The sequence below is a fragment of the Pelobates fuscus genome, chromosome 4, assembly GCF_036172605.1.
Source record: "Pelobates fuscus isolate aPelFus1 chromosome 4, aPelFus1.pri, whole genome shotgun sequence".
NCBI lineage: Eukaryota > Metazoa > Chordata > Amphibia > Anura > Pelobatidae > Pelobates > Pelobates fuscus.
This window is the reverse complement of record NC_086320.1, coordinates 285642644-285661229: the sequence shown is the minus strand read 5'-3', so window position 1 is coordinate 285661229 and position 18586 is coordinate 285642644. Positions and strand designations below refer to the sequence as shown.

At 43.0% G+C, this 18586-nt stretch overlaps 1 protein-coding gene across 1 annotated transcript in view; it reads right to left on the bottom strand.

Annotated features, from left to right (window-relative positions):
* The window catches only part of CPNE4 (copine 4), a 457901-nt gene that overhangs the window by 213646 nt on the left and 225669 nt on the right, over positions 1 to 18586 (bottom strand). Inside the window, exon 5 of the mRNA XM_063452171.1 lies at positions 3648 to 3722. Within this exon, the coding sequence (XP_063308241.1) occupies positions 3648 to 3722 (75 nt within the window). The remainder of the gene's footprint in view (positions 1 to 3647; positions 3723 to 18586) is intronic.

Below are 18586 nucleotides of genomic sequence, written 5' to 3'. Positions count from 1 at the left end.
TGTATTTGGTTAGGTTAAGCGATTTCCCGTTTTTTCACAGCGGCAGGGAATGGCCTGGTTAAATCGGAGGGCAGATGGAGGAGAAAGTGGGCATCCTGAGGTTTAGTGTGGATTGGGCAGTGTTGCACGTGGTTGGTAGGTTCGAGCCCGTCGGTGGCTCCGAACCTGAGGGTGTGGTGATGTCTTGGTACACCCTACACTGGAACTGGTGGGTAGCGGTGTCTTGGTACACCCCTACAATCGATATGGTGGGTAGCGGTGTCTTGGTACACCCCTACAATTTAACCTGGTGGAAATGTGGTCATATCGGGCGGCCAGTTTCTGTATTAACATGTTATTTAGATTGCTATCTATTGTTATTATTGTGGGGTCATTGCTAGGGGTATGTTATGTATATGGGGGGATGTTAACTTTAATAAGATTTGTTGGCAATGACCCCATTTGTTATTCCTTAATTATTTTATTAATAATTTAATAAAACTGTGGACTAATTATTTCCAACAGTATAACCTGTGTCTGTGTTTTAATGGGGGTTTGGGTAAGGGTAGCGCATATGCCGGCAAATCTGACTGTGCGCCTGTCAAATACACATAAATATTTGTATATGAAATAAGTAAACCATGTACAGAAATATATATATTTTTTTACCAAAGTATAAAGTATACAGATGTCCAAAGTATACAGTGTATTTTATTAGATTGGGGAAAAAAAGAAAAATGTTCAGTATAAAAATATCATACTTTAATAAATTATTTCTCTCTTTGTCTCTAACTGTGTCTGTCTGACTGTCTATCTACTGTCTATCATCAATTTCAATCACAACATGCAGAGGAAATTATTTTTCAGTGTATGGTAAAGAAACAGTTTGCGGTCAATTTCATTATGTTGGTTTATACAAGAAATGAAAAGCAGATGGTTTATTAACTAAAGAGTGAGTTATGGGGACCGGAGAAATGACTTTAGGCCAACTCCGTTTAAGTTGAGATGGCGATTTATGTCAGCAAATGTGATCATAATTTTGTTATTCAACTGACAAGTCACAAGTCATTGCTATGTAAATGTAAGTTTAATGTTGTTTAACATATGGTGGGTTATAATGTTGGCTGGTACAGAGTAAAATCCAACCACACTCAAATGGAAGTTGGTGCCAGCGGTCTTAGAAACATAGAAACATAGAATGTGACCGCAGATGAGAACCATTCGTCCCATCTAGTCTGCCCAATTTTCTAAATACTTTCATTAGTCCCTGGTCTTATAGTTAGGATAGCCTTATGCCTATCCCACGCATGCTTAAACTCCTTCACTGTGTTAACCTCTACCACCTCAGCTGGAAGCCTATTCCATGCATCCACTACCCTCTCAGTAAATAAATACTTCCTGATATTATTTTTAAACCTTTGCCCCTCTAATTTAAGACTATGTCCTCTATACAAGCTTAGTAAGCAACATGCTCAAAATTTTAATGACATACTTGTGTTATGATTTTAAAGTTTTATTTTCTATGCTTTGCCTGTCTACACATACCATGTTCTTGCCTTTCATTTGTTCCCCATCAGCACTACTTCCTCATGCACCCATACCACATCACACTGAGGTGATCCGCTAGTTATTAATTGGTAGCTGAAGCTAACTTCAGTTGATACCACTATGAGTAATTAAGCATGTTTTATATTTCGTTTTAATTTACAATGAGGCCTTTGAATTTTAAACAAGTTGTGTTCCTTCACCTGGCTAAGTACACCATATTTATTATGTCCCTTTCATTGACATATGAAATTACACTGTGCATGTTCTGTACCAATTATCTGGATTTGTATTTTTGTCACCACTGTATTGCTTTGTATTCATGCTTTATGCCTCAATAAAATATATGATTGACACTAAAATATCACTTTTTAAGGAAATAAGTATTCAATCTTTAACTATGAACCTAACAACAATTCATCATAGGACACTATAGTCACCAGAACAACTACAGCTTATTGAATTCGTTCTGGTGAGTAGAATCATTACCTTCAGGCTTTTTGCTGTAAACACTGTCTTTTCAGAGAAAATGCAGTGTTTACATTACAGCCTAGTGATAACTTCACCGGCCACTCCTCAGATGGCTGTTATAGATCCTTCCTGGGTCATGGCTGCCTAAAATGCATCCAAACATTCAGTATCTCCTCCCTCTGCATGCAGACACTGAACTTTCCTCATAGAGATTCATTTATTCAATTCATCTCTATGAGGAGATGCTGATTGGCCAGGGCTGTGTTTAAATTGTGCTGGCTCTGCTCCTGATCTGCCTCTTTGTCAGTGTCTGCCAATCCTATGGGGAAGCACTGTGATTGGATCAGGCTACCACTTCTGTCCGCAGGTAGGTCAAAAGGAAACAGGGACAGAGCCAGCAGCTCCAGACTTGAATACAAGTAAAACTTTACTATATTTATGGAGGCATGAGGGGACCAAGGTGGCTAGAAGGTGGTTTTAACCCTACAGGGTCAGGAATACATGTTTGTGTTCCTGACCCTATAGTGCTCATTTAAGCTGTGAATATATGAATATAGCAGATTCTGCCTAACTTAACTGTCAATTGAGACAAGTCCACTTGTAGAATTAAGGCTAAACTGTCCAAGTTGGAAACAATTCCTTTGAGCTGAAGTGAAGATACTCCAACTAACAAGCAATGGTGGAACAGAAGGGTCACAGAGGCCAAATGCTTCCCAACAGACTAGGATAGTGCTAAGTCTAGTGCACTAGATGTTCCCTTTGGGGGTTTATTCCCATTTTGTAAGGGTTAAAATTAATGAAAGTCTTGGCTAGTTTACTGCAGGCTCATAAGAAAACATCGGAACCTTTAAATCGCCAATAATGTGAGTAGAGACACTTGTGTAAACAATAAAGAACAAACTTGGCAGGACAGGAGCAGACAATCAGGATCGTCCAACCGACCATTTTAAGGTATTAATTTGTGTTATCGTGCAATGTGTATGAGTATTATAAAAACACACAGCAATTTATCTCAATATAATGTATGGTAATAATGTACCATGATTATATCAGAGGATACAAACAACATTATTAATCTATCTTCCATGCTGTTAAAAAATAATCTGTCTGTTCCCCTTCCGAGAATACGCTTTGGATCACTCCTCCTATAAAATTTGAAGGTGATACTAAATGTATTATATAAAACAGGAATGGGTACCGTGTTGGCAGACCTGGGTGAATTTGGCTGCCTTGGTGCATTATATATTGACAGAGCGCCATTCCAGTAAGATTTTTTTTCGATAAAAAGCCAAATCAGATGTTCTACGGTTTATTGCTATTATTGCTATTCATCAAAAATGTACTCTTTCTCTTCTAAGAGCTGATCCTCTGCAATGGTAAAATAAATGAGCTGATGAACAAAAAAAAAACTCATACTTAATTGCACTTCCTAGCATTTGCATTATTCACATACCTGAGAAAAATAAAAAGATCATCAATGGCTTGCAATTCTAAATTATGCCATAACACCAGAGTTAAAAATAGCTTACAGCAAAAATCATACTAGGTCTTAATAATAGAAATCCCATTTAGTCATATTAATACGCACTTTATTAGGTGACATTCACAGGTTTGATTATATCTTCTAGTACGATAAGAAAGCTTTTTTTTACCTTGTCATCCAATTTCCGTGCACTGAAAGAAAGCTCTACGTAGTCATCATTTCCAGATAGTTCCTCTGCAATCACCTAAGGAAAACAAGATTTCAATTTACTTTTTTACTTTTTTTTTTTAAGATGTATAATGATCTTGATGTATAAGATGTATAAGATGTACTTGATGTATAAGATGTACTTTCTTTAGTCCCTGGCCTTATCTTATAGTTAGGATAGCCTTATGCCTATCCCACGCATGCTTAAGCTCCCATTACTGTGTTAACCTCTACCACTTCAGCTGGAAGGCTATTCCATCCACCCACTACCCTCTCAGTAAAGTAATACTTCCTGGTATTGTTTTTAAACCTTTGACCCTCTAATTTAAGACTTTGTCCTCTTGTTGTGGTAGTGTGATGTAATTCCAGTAAAATACAAGTTTAGCAGGCTAAGATTGCCACAAGGCATATGTATGTATATGTGTTTGTAGTATCAGTTAGTTAATTACACGTAGCTAAGATACTGTTATCACTGTACTGACCAGGTGCAGGAATGTAAGAACTGGAATTACGCGTCCCTCTCCTTTGTATCAGATGAGCCACGTGGTTAGACCGGATGGATGAGTTTAGACTCTATTTATTAAATAGGTTAAGGGTATGTGTGGGTGTAGTTAATTGTGGGAGGAGCTACAGTGCTATATAAGGAATGTACTCTATGTATTCAGTACTCAGACTTTGCTGTATTTTGGTGACGCTAGTCCCTCTGAGTCCCGATCGGTGATCCAATAAAGAATCTCTTCCTTCCTGAAGAAACCTGTGTCCATCTCTCTGTGCTTGGCTTCCGTCAGTTTCTCCGGTATCATTTGGTGCATTGGCCGGGAAGCTCATCGTTCAACGGTAGCTGAGAGGCAGAGGCGTGAGACGGTCTATCTTTGCCCACGTTCTCTACGGCTGCACCCCTGAACTTCTGCGTGGACCTCCCTTCGTCTCGGCGCCACTGGTCTGTTGTCCAGGAGATCATCGGCCTCTACGTGAGAAGTGCTGGGGTGTCCCCGTCGATGAGTGTGAACTCAGGTTCAGGAACGAGGAGGTAAGATAACTGCTGTTTTAGACGGCAGGACCCGCTAGGGGTATACCGATTGTGCGGTAGGCCCAAAGGGGTTTTTGAATCTGTATCTGCCCCCTCTGTCGGAGGGAAGGAGCGAAGGCGCACCGCTCGATCGAACGCTCTTTAGTCAGACCGTTTGATTTGGTTAGTCAGGCGGGGTCCAGGTGTAAGATAGCCCTAGCCGGACACCGGTGTCTTGTCTAGACTAGCGTTCTAGGGTGTATATTACGTTCGCTAGGTCGGAGGGACCGGGAGACTAAGCGGCGCCTGTGTAAATTCGGTTCGCTAGTTCTCATCCTATCTGGGCTAAGTGGGAAGGCGTGTAAATTTGGAACCCACTAGACTTTTGATAGTGCGACTAAGAGGCGCCTGTGTAAATTCGGTTCTCTAGCTCGCTATATATGTGGTGATTGGGCAGTGTGGCTAACCAAAACGGGTGTATATAGTTTTAGGTAGTCCATTCAAGGTACTGGCCAATAGTTTAGTTGGGAATTGTAAATGTGTTAACGATTGTTTTAGTAAAGTGTATATCTTGTTAGATAGCGCGAGCTCAGCCGTCTAGCGAGAGTGTTAATAGTGTGTTGCTGTATTATAGTGCACGGTACCATAACCCTGTATATTTACTGACATTATATAATAAGTACTAATCATTGTCGTCCATTGCATGTTTAACACCATAACCACTAATAATTGTATTGTGACCTTAACTTGTGCTTTGACCTATGCTAACCGTACTGTAACCGCTATTTGTAAAAGACGATGTTACTGGGGTGTGTTATAGACGGGTAATTCGTATATAGAGAATTATAGCGTGGGTGACTGTATAGTTACGCCAAAGGGCATAATATTGATTATATAGTGACTGGTGTAACAGCTGTGTGTGTACGGGAATTCCCTGAGTGTTTATTGTTATTGTGTACGTTTCACTTGGTAACCGTACCACGTGGTGCTGTTGCCAGAGGAAACGGGTGTGACTGTTGAATAGTACGCGTGTATAGTATTCGTTGTCGACGACGTTCCATTGTTAAGTATGGGTGCGTCGCAGTCAACGATTCCGGATCCCTTAGGATGTATGGTTAAGAATTTTAAAAAGGGATTCAAAGTTTGTGATTTTGGGGTAAAGATGTCTCCTGTACGTTTGGTCACTTTGTGTACTAGGGAGTGGCCTACTTTGGTTGCGGCATGGCCGCCACGTGGCAGTTTGGATCCAACTCTGGTACAGCGCTTACACGTGGCTGTATCGGGTAGGCCTGAACTTTACGGCCAGTTTCCTTATATTGACTGTTGGAGACAGGCCGTAAATGACTCGCCAAAATGGCTCCAGACATGCCACGAGGAGCAGTGTCGCCTCATGGTAGCTAGGACTTGCTCGTCCACTAGGACTGGTGTTAGGCCCATTTTGGACACGCCCCCTGAGTCCGAGATCCCTTTGCCGCCCCCTTACTTTCCGTTAAGAAGAAGTGACGCAAACGCAGGAAGTCCTGCACCCCTCCCCTCATTACCCTCATCCACTTCCGCTTCCTCCTCCAGTACAGGATCCACCCCCCCTCGTACTAAATCTCCCCTTCCGGAACCAGAATCCACCCCCATTAGAAACGAATATCCTGATTTGGCGCCACTTCAGACTTCCGGTCAAGCTTCATCTAGCTCGGCTCGAAGTGTTTTATTTACGACCTTTTCCCAAAACCGACCTCCCACATCCCCATACCCTATCTCTCCCCGACCGGAACCCATGACTGACGCCTCTCTACGTAGCCCCATCCAAACCCGACAGTTGACTGGTGCCCAACAATTAAAGCACTATCAGATGCCTCTTCGTCTGAATCCCGGGTCAGCTTATATCGATGCCGCAGGTCAAATGGCACACGCTGACCCAGTCTTCGTATATGTCCCATTTACCACAACCGATCTTTTAAACTGGAAGACCCATAATTCCTCGTATACTGAGAAACCACAAGCTATGACTGATCTGTTCACCTCAATAGTACAGACGCATAATCCGACATGGGCTGATTGCCAGCAGTTACTAATGACTTTATTTAACAATGAGGAAAGGACAAGAATAAATCAAGCAGCCATTAAAGCATTAGAGGATAGAGCCCGTGCTTTGAACCAAGCCAATCCAGCAGCATGGGCCGCGACACACTATCCCAACACCGATCCCGATTGGAACGTAAATGGTGCTGATATGGTTCAACTCAGAGCCTATAGAGACGCTATAATTGCTGGCATGAAAGCCGGAGGAAAGAAAGCCATTAACATGTCGAAGACAGTTGAGGTGATCCAGAAAAGCGATGAAGCGCCCAGTGTCTTTTATGACCGATTATTGGAGGCATACCGCTTGTATACCCCCTTTAATCCGGAAGACGCAGACAATTCCCGAATGGTTAACTCCGCCTTTGTCAGCCAAGCATACGGAGATATTAAGCGCAAGCTACAAAAGTTAGAAGGGTTTGCAGGTATGTCCATCACCCAACTAATGGAGGTAGCAAATAAGGTCTATATGAACAGGGATACAGAAAGTAAGAAAGAGGAAGAGCGCAAGATGCGTAAAAAGGCTGATATGCTAGCGGTAGCGATCGCAGGCGTAGATAAACGGGGCCCAGATAGAGGCAATATTAGATGGAGTAGGGAGCCTTTGAGTAGGGATCAATGCGCGTATTGCAAGGAAGAAGGGCATTGGAGGAACGAATGTCCGCAAAGAGAGCAGTACGAGAGAGACCAACCCAGGGCAGGCTACGGAAACTTTAGAGGTAGAGCGAGAGGTAGAGGAGGCCCCGGAGGGAGTAATGGTTATAGAGGGAGTAATGGGAACAGAGGAAGTGTTAGGGAAGACAGGTATATTCCAGCAGCGCAAAGGTCCCGCGATAGAGAAGGTAGGGACTTTGTAGGATTGGCTGACACTGTCATGGAGGACTATTGATACCGACCGGGCTCCATCCCCCTTGGTCGAGCGGAGCCTATGGTCGATGTATCAATAGGGGGGAAAAGGAGTGCGTTCATGATCGACACTGGTGCTGAACATTCAGTGGTGACTAATCTAGTTGCTCCTCCATCTGGAAGGACTATTACTGTGATAGGAGCAACTGGAAGAAGTGCTGAAAAACCGGTTCTTAAAAGTCGACTCTGTACATTGGGAGGCCACGTAGTAAAACACCAATTCCTTTATATGCCTGAATGTCCAGTCCAATTGCTGGGACGTGATATGCTATCAAAATTACAAGCGCAGATTACGTTCCTACCAAATGGAACAACATCCTTAAAGTTTAATGGACCTTCAGGTATTATGACTTTATCCGTACCAAAGGAAGAAGAGTGGCGACTTTATACAGTGTTGACTAGCCAAAACCCTAGGAGTGATGAGACATTGTTTAACATACCAGGAGTTTGGGCAGAGAACAACCCACCAGGACTGGCCCGCAATATTCCACCAATAAAAATTGAACTGAAACATGGGGTTTATCCAGTGAGCCTAAGACAATATCACATTCCGCAGAAGGCTAAGAAGAACATCCAATCCTATCTGGATAAGTTCATACGGTATGGTATCCTAAAATTCTGTACTTCCCCCTGGAACACCCCATTGCTGCCTGTTCAAAAGCCCGGTACAGATGAGTATCGACCTGTGCAGGACTTAAGAGCAGTCAATGATGCGGTTGTTAGTATACATCCAGTTGTACCCAATCCATATAACCTGCTTGCTTTAATTCCGGGCGGGGCTACTTACTTCACAGTCTTAGATCTCAAAGATGCCTTCTTTTGCCTCCGAATTGCCGCAGAAAGCCAATGTATTTTCGCTTTCCAATGGGAGAACGCTGTAACGGGCTCAAAACGCCAAATGACTTGGACAAGACTGCCCCAAGGGTTTAAAAATTCACCTACCCTATTTGGTTCAGCTCTAAGTCAAGATCTACTGGATTTCGAGTCTATCCCAGGAGAATGTGTATTGTTACAATATGTAGATGACTTGTTGATAGCAGCAGTTACAAAAGAAAAATGTCAGCAAGCAACGCACGATCTACTACATATTCTCTGGAAGGCAGGATACAAGGTGTCCAGGAAGAAGGCTCAGTTGTGTTTGCCAACTGTCAAGTATCTGGGATTCCATATCTCTGAAGGTCAAAGGATTATGGGGCCAGAGAGAAAAGAAGCTGTCTGCCAAATACCAATACCCAAGAATAGAAGACAAGTGCGAGAATTCTTGGGGGCAGCAGGCTTCTGTAGGATATGGATTCCCAGCTATGCGATACTGGCAAAACCTCTGTACGCAGCCATCAAAGGTACAGAGCACGACCCCTTCTTATGGACCCAAGAACAGCAAACGGCATTTGAAGATGTGAAGAAGGCTTTGATGAGTGCCCCAGCATTAGGTCTACCTGATCACACACGACCATTCTACTTATATGTACACGAGCAAAGAAGAATGGCTGTGGGAGTATTGACACAGTACTTGGGATCATGGCAAAGACCTGTTGCCTACATGTCTAAGCAACTGGATGCAGTGGCCAGCGGACTTCCACCTTGTCTAAGAGCAGTAGCTGCAGCCGCCCTGCTAGTAGCTGAAGCCGATAAACTCACTCTGGGTCAAGAACTTTATGTACGAGTCCCACATGCAGTACAGACGTTGTTGGATTACAAAGGAAATCATTGGTTTAGTAACAGCCGTATGACCAAGTATCAAGCAATGTTGTGTGAAAACCCAAGAGTGCATTTAGAGACTGTAAACACCTTAAATCCAGCTACCCTTTTGCCGCAACCTACTGAAAGTCAACATGATTGTTTGGAAGTAATGGATGAAGTATTTTCAAGTAGACCAGATCTTCGTGATTTTCCCATCCAGAACCCCGATGTTCAATATTACACCGACGGCAGTAGTTATGTGAAAGAAGGGATCCGCTATGCAGGATATGCAGTGACAACAATAGACAAGGTGATAGAAGCTCGGCCACTGGCGAAAGGAACATCAGCACAAAAGGCAGAATTGATAGCACTAACACGAGCGTTACAATTGGCTGAAGGTTTAAGAGTAAATATCTATACGGACTCTAAGTATGCGTTTTTAACCACTCATGCCCACGGAGCTTTGTATAAAGAAAGAGGACTACTGAATTCAGAAGGCAAAGAAATCAAATACGCAGCTGAAATCCTACAACTATTGGAAGCAGTGTGGGAGCCGAAAGAAGTCGGTATCATACATTGTCGAGCGCATCTGAGAGGAGATGGTGATGTAACCAAGGGAAATCGGATGGCAGATAGTGCAGCTAAGCGTGCTGCTGAATCAGGAAGACAGGAGTATGTGGGGCATATAGCTGCTCTTATACCAACTCCACTGTCCCAATGGACTCCAGTTTATACAGCTCAAGAAGAGGAGTGGTTAAAGACTGAACCGGGAAAGTATTTGGAGAACAAGTGGTATCAGCTAGAAGATGGAAGAATAGTCATACCAGCATCACTAGCGGTAGAAATTGTCCAAAATTATCACAACGGGACACATTCTGGGAGAGACAGTACAGAAGAATCTCTCAGGAAACATTTCTACATACCAAGATTGTCCAACTTGACTCAGGCCATTGTACGTAGATGTGTAACGTGTGCTAAAAATAATGCAAGACAAGGACCAGTAAAGCCACCAGGAGTCCAGTTTATGGGGGGACTCCCCATGTCCGATCTACAAATAGACTTTACAGTAATGCCTAAATCGGGTGGACATCGTTACCTGTTGGTAATTGTGTGCACCTATTCAGGTTGGGTAGAAGCATGTCCTACTCGTACAGAGAAAGCAGGAGAAGTTGTGAGATTCCTGCTACGAGAAATAATACCCCGATATGGACTACCCTGTTCTATAGGATCGGACAATGGTCCAGCTTTTGTTCACCAGTGCCTACAACAACTGACTCATATGCTTGGTATAAAGTGGAGGCTTCATACTGCATATAGACCCCAGAGTTCTGGTAAGGTAGAGAGAATGAATAGAACTATTAAGAACCAGTTGGCTAAAATGTGTCAGGAAACCCAACTTAAGTGGAACGTTCTCTTACCCATAGCTTTATTGCGAATCCGCAGTACCCCTACCAGAAGGATGGGCCTCTCTCCTTTTGAAATCATGTATGGGCGACCACCTCCCGTACTTGGTAACTTAAGGGGGGACTTGAGTCAGTTGGGAGAAGGAATTACCCGGCAGCAGGTTGTAGAGTTGGGTAAGACTATGGAGGAGGTACAGAAATGGGTACAAGATAGATTACCTGTGAATATTTATCCCCCTGTTCATAGTTATCATCCAGGAGATCAAGTGTGGATTAAAGAGTGGAATAATGTACCGTTAGGGCCCAAGTGGAGAGGTCCTTATGTTGTTCTTTTGTCTACCCCTACAGCGATAAAAGTAGCCGAAGTGACTCCGTGGATACATCACTCCAGGGTTAAGCCAGCAGCAGTTGATTCTTGGCAAGTTACAGCAGATCCAGAGAATCCCTGCAGGATCCGGTTGAAACGCACTACTCAGTCGGAGTAACGAGGAATTATTGTGGATTACAAATTTTATTGTTACAGGTGTGAGTGAGAAGGCCATAATAAAGCCTGTCCGCTTACCAACACATAGTGTATAAGCCAGGAAAGTCTCGAAGGGACACCTGTGAAGACGAGCAGAACTCCATTCCCTGCAGCCCTCACATCCTGGAAGCTGAGGTTCCATCGCACGGACGAAGACTGAGGATGACGGCGAAAGATGTGCTTTTGATTGTGTTTATTTACATGTGTTTTTATATTCAGGAAGGTAGAGGTACCGACACTCCTAGCTGTGAGGTATGCATTAAGACTACGAGAACAGGTAACCATATTTCCCAAACCCTAATTTGGCATTCACAATACGAATGTAAAGGAGAGGTATCAAGATGTAGATACCTAAATATAGACTATAGTGTGTGCCATTTAGGAGTAGGAGAACCTAAGTGCTTCAGTCCAGAGTATCAACCTCGTACAATTTGGTTGACTCTCAGGAATGGAGATCCTCAGGGGACCCTAATTAATAAGACGGTGTTAGAATCCGTACATTCTTCGGGTGTTCTGCTATTTGATGCATGTAAGGCGATATCAAGTGGTAGAAAACCGTGGAATGTATGTGGGGATCTTAGATGGGAGAGGACGTATGGGTCTAATGATAAATATATTTGTCCCAGTAGTAAAAATAAATATGTGAGTCCTAGATGCCCAAATAAAGACTATAACTTTTGTCCATATTGGTCTTGTGTGGGGTGGGCGACTTGGGGACAGACAGTAGATAAAGACATGATAGTGACTAAGTTGCCGACTAGCCCATATTGTAAGTCTATGGAATGCAACCCAGTCCATATACTTATTAATAACCCCGACAAGTTCTTAGATAAGTATGGAAATTTATTTGGGTTTCAGATATACGGGACGGGTTTAGATCCTGGGACATTATTGTTTATAGGAATAGAGACTGATACGGTATCCTCCCAGACTCATCAAGTATACCATTCCTTTTATGAAGAGATGAGTATAGATAATAAGATCCCCCATAACGCTAAAAACCTGTTCATAGACCTAGCTGAAAGTATTGCCGGTAGTCTTAATGTTACCAACTGCTATGTGTGTGGAGGTACTAACATGGGAGACCAATGGCCTTGGGAAGCAAAGGAGGTAATGTCCGGTTCTGAGGCAGTTGACCAACTAATATCTACACAAGCCGATTATCATTTGAGTGTTAGAGGTAAATCTGAGTGGAGATTAAAGACCTCCATCATAGGTTATGTTTGCATAGCAAGGAAAGGAATAATGTATAATACTTCTGTAGGAGAATTAACTTGTCTAGGGCAAAAAGCTTATGATGATGATACTAAAAATACAACTTGGTGGTCGGCTTCAAATGTCTCAGAACCATCTAACCCGTTTGCTAGATATGCCAGTTTAAAGGATGTGTGGTTTGATTTATCCATCACATCTACCTGGAGAGCCCCAGCAAATTTGTACTGGATCTGTGGTAAGAAAGCCTATTCGGAGTTGCCACAGGACTGGGAAGGGGCATGTGTGTTGGGTATGCTCAAACCATCCTTCTTCTTGTTACCGATTGAAACAGGTGAGACTTTAGGTGTTAAAGTGTATGATGTGAATCATAGGAAGAAAAGGGGACCCCTAGAGATAGGTACCTGGGAAGATAATGAATGGCCTCCCCAGCGTATCATAGATTATTATGGGCCAGCCACGTGGGCAGAAGATGGTACCTTTGGTTATAGAACCCCTATTTATATGCTCAACCGTATTATAAGATTACAGGCGGTGGTTGAGATTATTACTAATGAGACCTCACAAGCACTCAATCTTCTAGCGAAGCATAATACCAGGATGAGGACAGCAGTGTACCAAAATAGATTAGCCTTGGATTACCTTTTGGCAGTAGAGGGAGGTGTATGTGGGAAGTTTAACCTGAGCAATTGCTGTCTTCAAATAGATGACGAAGGGCAAGCAATAGCTGAGCTTACTAGCCATATGGTTAAACTAGTGCATGTGCCTACTCAGGTATGGAAAGGGTACAATCCAAGTAGTTGGTTTGGTAGCTGGTATGAGTGGTTTGGAGGGCTTAAGGCAGTGGTAGGTGGAGTCCTACTGATTTTACTGTTGTGTCTACTCCTACCGTGTCTTATACCCTTAGTAGTTAGGTCTGTGCAAAGCCTGATAGGAAGTATAGCAGAGAGGAAGGCTGCTGCACAGATAATGGCGATATATAAGTATAAGGCTCTAGATCAAGGAGAACCAATGCAGGAAGATGAGTGTTAAAAGATTCACATCATAAGATAAGTCTGGTCTGGTTCATGGTAACCTGAGGTATATGCAAACCAAGGTTAAGTGATGCCTCAAGTAATTGTGAAATATCAGAGGCATCAAAGGGGGGAATGTGATGTAATTCCAGTAAAATACAAGTTTAGCAGGCTAAGATTGCCACAAGGCATATGTATGTATATGTGTTTGTAGTATCAGTTAGTTAATTACACGTAGCTAAGATACTGTTATCACTGTACTGACCAGGTGCAGGAATGTAAGAACTGGAATTACGCGTCCCTCTCCTTTGTATCAGATGAGCCACGTGGTTAGACCGGATGGATGAGTTTAGACTCTATTTATTAAATAGGTTAAGGGTATGTGTGGGTGTAGTTAATTGTGGGAGGAGCTACAGTGCTATATAAGGAATGTACTCTATGTATTCAGTACTCAGACTTTGCTGTATTTTGGTGACGCTAGTCCCTCTGAGTCCCGATCGGTGATCCAATAAAGAATCTCTTCCTTCCTGAAGAAACCTGTGTCCATCTCTCTGTGCTTGGCTTCCGTCAGTTTCTCCGGTATCAGTAGTTTTCCATAGCAGTTCTTTTGGCAGTTAGAATTTTTTGGTTGATTGTTTTTGTTTTACAGAAAGGGAGCAATGTCCATTTTTTAACCCATCTTAAAAGTAAGATGTGATATTTTTTGTACTTTCACTTTATAGGAGGTTTTGCTACCATGGTTTTGGTTTAGCAGATAAATTATATGGCTACATCTGGCATCATCAAGTACAGCTACATACTGCTTCTATTGAAATTCTACAATATCTATCTTTTTTTTTTTTTCTTAAAAAGGAGCAGCAGTACCTCCAGCAAAGTCACCAGCTCTAAATGATGGTGGCATCAGTACAGAACTGATTTTAAATGCCATAGAAACATGAAAAAAATGTAACTGCATATAAATTAACAAACCAGTTTAGAAATAAATTACATTACATTCACACTTTCCACAAGTTTTATGCCCAACAATGTCAAAGTTGATACCTATGACAGTTTGAAGAAGCACACTGCATGTTTCACTCTTCTTGATCATGGACACTTGAACACATACTACTAGGTTCACTTCCAACAAAATTGTGACATTATTTGTCTTTCTGTCCACAAATATGGTGTTTTCAGTGTGCAATGTCATTAAGCATACACTGAAGAGCAAAGATATCAAAGAACGACCCTGAAAGGTACACTGAGATAGCAAATGAAAGTGAATTCTATTTTAAAAAAGTAAGAAAAATACAAAAGATAAATATATCCAAAACAATGCTCTTGGGTCCACGGGTCACCTGTTGCAGTTTTTCCTGATGCTAGTTACATAGTTACATAGCTGAAAAGAGACTTGCGTCTATCAAGTTCAGCCTTCCTCACATATTTTGCTGTTGATCCAAAAGAAGGCAAAAAACCTAGTCTGAAGCGCTTCCAATTTTGCCACAAACTAGGAAAAAATTCCTTCTTGACCCCAAAATAGCAGTCAGATGTCTCCTTGGATCAAGCAGCTATTACCCCACTAATTAGTGTGCCTTCCAGAAGCATGGAAGGCACAGTGGGTACTCAGCCGGACCCAGATAAATTGTCAAACCTTTTATAAAAGGTTTGTTTACTCATGGAGGACACCAGGACAGTCCTGGTACTATAACCACTACAGGGTTTAACATTATTTTTCAAAATTAAGTAAGTAAGCATTGAAGTTAATATCTTTTTGATAGTATCTCGTAAGAAATATATTACTTTTTTGTGTCACCAAATGTATATAAATGTACAGATTGTATACCTTGTTTTGTCTCCCAAACTCTTCAATACAGACCAAAATGTGTTAATTAGAATAATTTCAGGGAATGTCTAATCAACCTCTGAGAAAAATATTTATAAATGACATTGTCATAACTGTAATGATCTCTTATCATTAACCAGTTCACGGCCCGATTTAAACCGTGAACTGCAGATAGCCCCAGGTCTACGGATATCCAATGTAAGTGGATTTATCTCATCAGAGCAGGCATTAGGTTGGCATAGATCAGGACTGCCAAATGTGGGGCACATATTGTGGTGGAATCTCAGTAAAAAAATTTTTACTAGGACAAGATTGCCATGTGGCATATGTGTAAATGTTGGTGTATCAGTTAAGTCATTTCCACGTAGCTAAGATACAATCAACACTGTATTGAGCAAGTGCAGGAATACAGGATATACAAGTATTTCCCCTCCTCCATTGTGCTGGGCAAGCCATGTGGTCAAACAGGATTTTAGTCTCTATTCGGTTGATTAGATAAGAGTATGTGTAGGTTGAACTGATTATGGGAGGAGCTACATGCCTATATAAGGGACCTACACTGTATGATCAGGACTCAGACTTTGCTGTTTTTTGGTGACATTAGTCCCTCTGAGCCCCGGTCGGTGAATCGAATAAAGAATCTCTTCCTTCCTGAAGAAACCTGTGTCCACTTCTCTGTGCTTGGCTTCCGTCAGTTTCTCCGGTATCATTTGGTGCATTGGGCCGGGAAGCTCATCGTTCAACGGTAGCTGAGAAGCAGAGGCGTGAAACGGTCTATCTTTGCCCACGCTCCCTACGGCTGCACCCCTGAACTTCTGCGTGGACCTCCTTTCGTCTCGGCGCCACTGGTCTGTTGTCCAGGAGATCATCGGCCTCTACGTAGTAAGTGCTGGGGTGCCCCCGTCGATGAGTGTGAACCCAGGTTCAGGAACGAGGAGGTAAGACGACTACTGTTTTAGACGGTGGACCCACTAGGGGTATTGGATACCGATTGTGCGGTAGGCCCATAAGGGGTTATTTGTGTATGGAATCTGCCCCCTCCAGTGGAGGGAAGGAGCGAAGGCGCACCGCTCAATTAAATGCCCTTTAGTAAGCCCGTTTAATTTTGGTTTGGAGTCAGGCGGGGTTCTGGTGTAAATAGCCCTAGCCGGACACCAGTGTCTTGTCTAGACTAGCGTTCTAGGGTGTATATTTTGTTCGCTAGGTCGGAGGGACCGGGAGACTAAGCGGCGTCTGTGTAAATTCGGTCCGCTAGATCTCAACCTATCTTGGCTAAGTGGGAAGGCGTGTAAATTTGGAACCCACTAGATTTTTGATAGAGTAAATAGACTAAAAGGGTGCTGTTGTAAATTCCGCCCTCTAGTTCGCTATATGTGGTGCTTGGGCAGTGTGGCTAACCAAAACGTATGCAGATAGTTTTAGGTAGTCCATCAAGGTACTGGCCAATAGATTAGTTGGGAATTGTAAATGTGTTAAAGATTGTTGTAGTAGAGTGTATATCTTGCCAGATAGCGTGAGCTCTGCCGTCTAGCGAGAGTGTGAATAGTGTGTAACTGTATTATAGCGCACGGTACCATAACCATGTATTATAACTACTGATATTGTAAATAACTACTAATAACTGTTGTCTATGTTGTATGTTTAACACCATAACCACTACTAATTGAACTGTGACTTTAAATTGTACTCTAACCAATGCTAACCGTACTATAACTACTGTTTGTAAACACGATGTTACTGGGGTATGTTATAGACAGGTAATTCAAATATAGGGAATTATAGCGTGGGTGACCGTATAGTTTCGCCAAAGGGCACAGTATTAGTTACTTAGTGACTGGTGTAACAGCTGTGTGTGTACGGGAATTCCCTGAGTGTTTTGTTGTGTGCGTTTCACTTAGTAACTGTACCACGTGGTGCTGTTGCCGAGGGAACGGGTGTGACCGTTGGTAGAGTGTTTGTATAGTTTCTGTTGGAAACGACGCTCCATTGTTAAGTATGGGCGCGTCAGATTCGACGATTTTGGATCCCTTAGGATGTATGATAAAGAATTTTAAAAAGGGATATACGGTATGTGATTTTGGGGTAAAGATGTCTCCAGCACGCTTGATTACATTGTGTAGTAGGGAATGGCCTACTTTGGTTGCCGCATGGCCGCCACGTGGCAGTTTGGATCCTAATCTGGTACAGTGTGTACACGTGGCTGTATCAGGTAGGCCTGAACTTTACGGCCAGTTTCCATATATTGATTGTTGGAGGCAGGCCGTAAAAGACTCGCCAAAATGGATCCGAGTATGCCACGAGGAACAATGTCGCCTCATGGTGGCCAGGACTCGCTTGTCCACTAAGGCCGTAATTACGCCCATTTTGGACACGCCTCCTGAGTCTGAGATCCCTATGCCGCCCCCTTACTCCTCCTCCACCGGAAGAGGAGATGCTGCTGGAAACGCTCCTCCCCTTGCCCCGTTGTCCCCACCTACTTCCTCCTCTAGCTCAGAGCCCAGCCCTCTTGTTTTAAACCCTCCCCTCTCAGTACCTACCTCTGTCAACTCCACCTACCATTTCTAGTTCCTGGTCAGGCTCCTCCTAGCCCGGCCCGGAATATTTTACTCACCGACCTCCCCCTCAGTAAAGCGTCCCCATCCCCTTGTCTTACTACCCCTCGACCGGAACCCCTAACTGACGTTCCTAAACGAAGCCCCATACTAACCCGACAATTGACCGGTACCCTACAACCCCGACATTATCAAATGCCACTTCGACTGACACCTGGCCCGACACACATTAACGGTGACGGCCAGATACAATATGCTGATCCAGTATTCGTTTATGTTCCCTTCACAACTACTGATCTATTTAATTGGAAGACCCATAACTCCTCATACACCGAAAAGCCTCAAGCCATGACGGATTTGTTTACCTCCATAGTCCAGACACATAATCCCACTTGGGCTGATTGCCAGCAACTGCTTATGACATTGTTTAATAACGAGGAAAGGACAAGGATAAACCAAGCAGCAATTAAAGCGCTGGAAGAAGTGGCCCGTACACAAAATCGGGCCAATCCGGCAGCATGGGCCGCAGCACATTATCCAAACACTGATCCGGAATGGAATATCAATGGCGCAGATATGGCCCATTTAAAAGCATACAGGGACGCTATTATTGCTGGCATGAAAGCTGGAGGAAAGAAGGCGATTAACATGTCTAAGACGGCTGAGGTATTGCAGAAATGTGATGAACCGCCCAGTGTCTTTTATGAC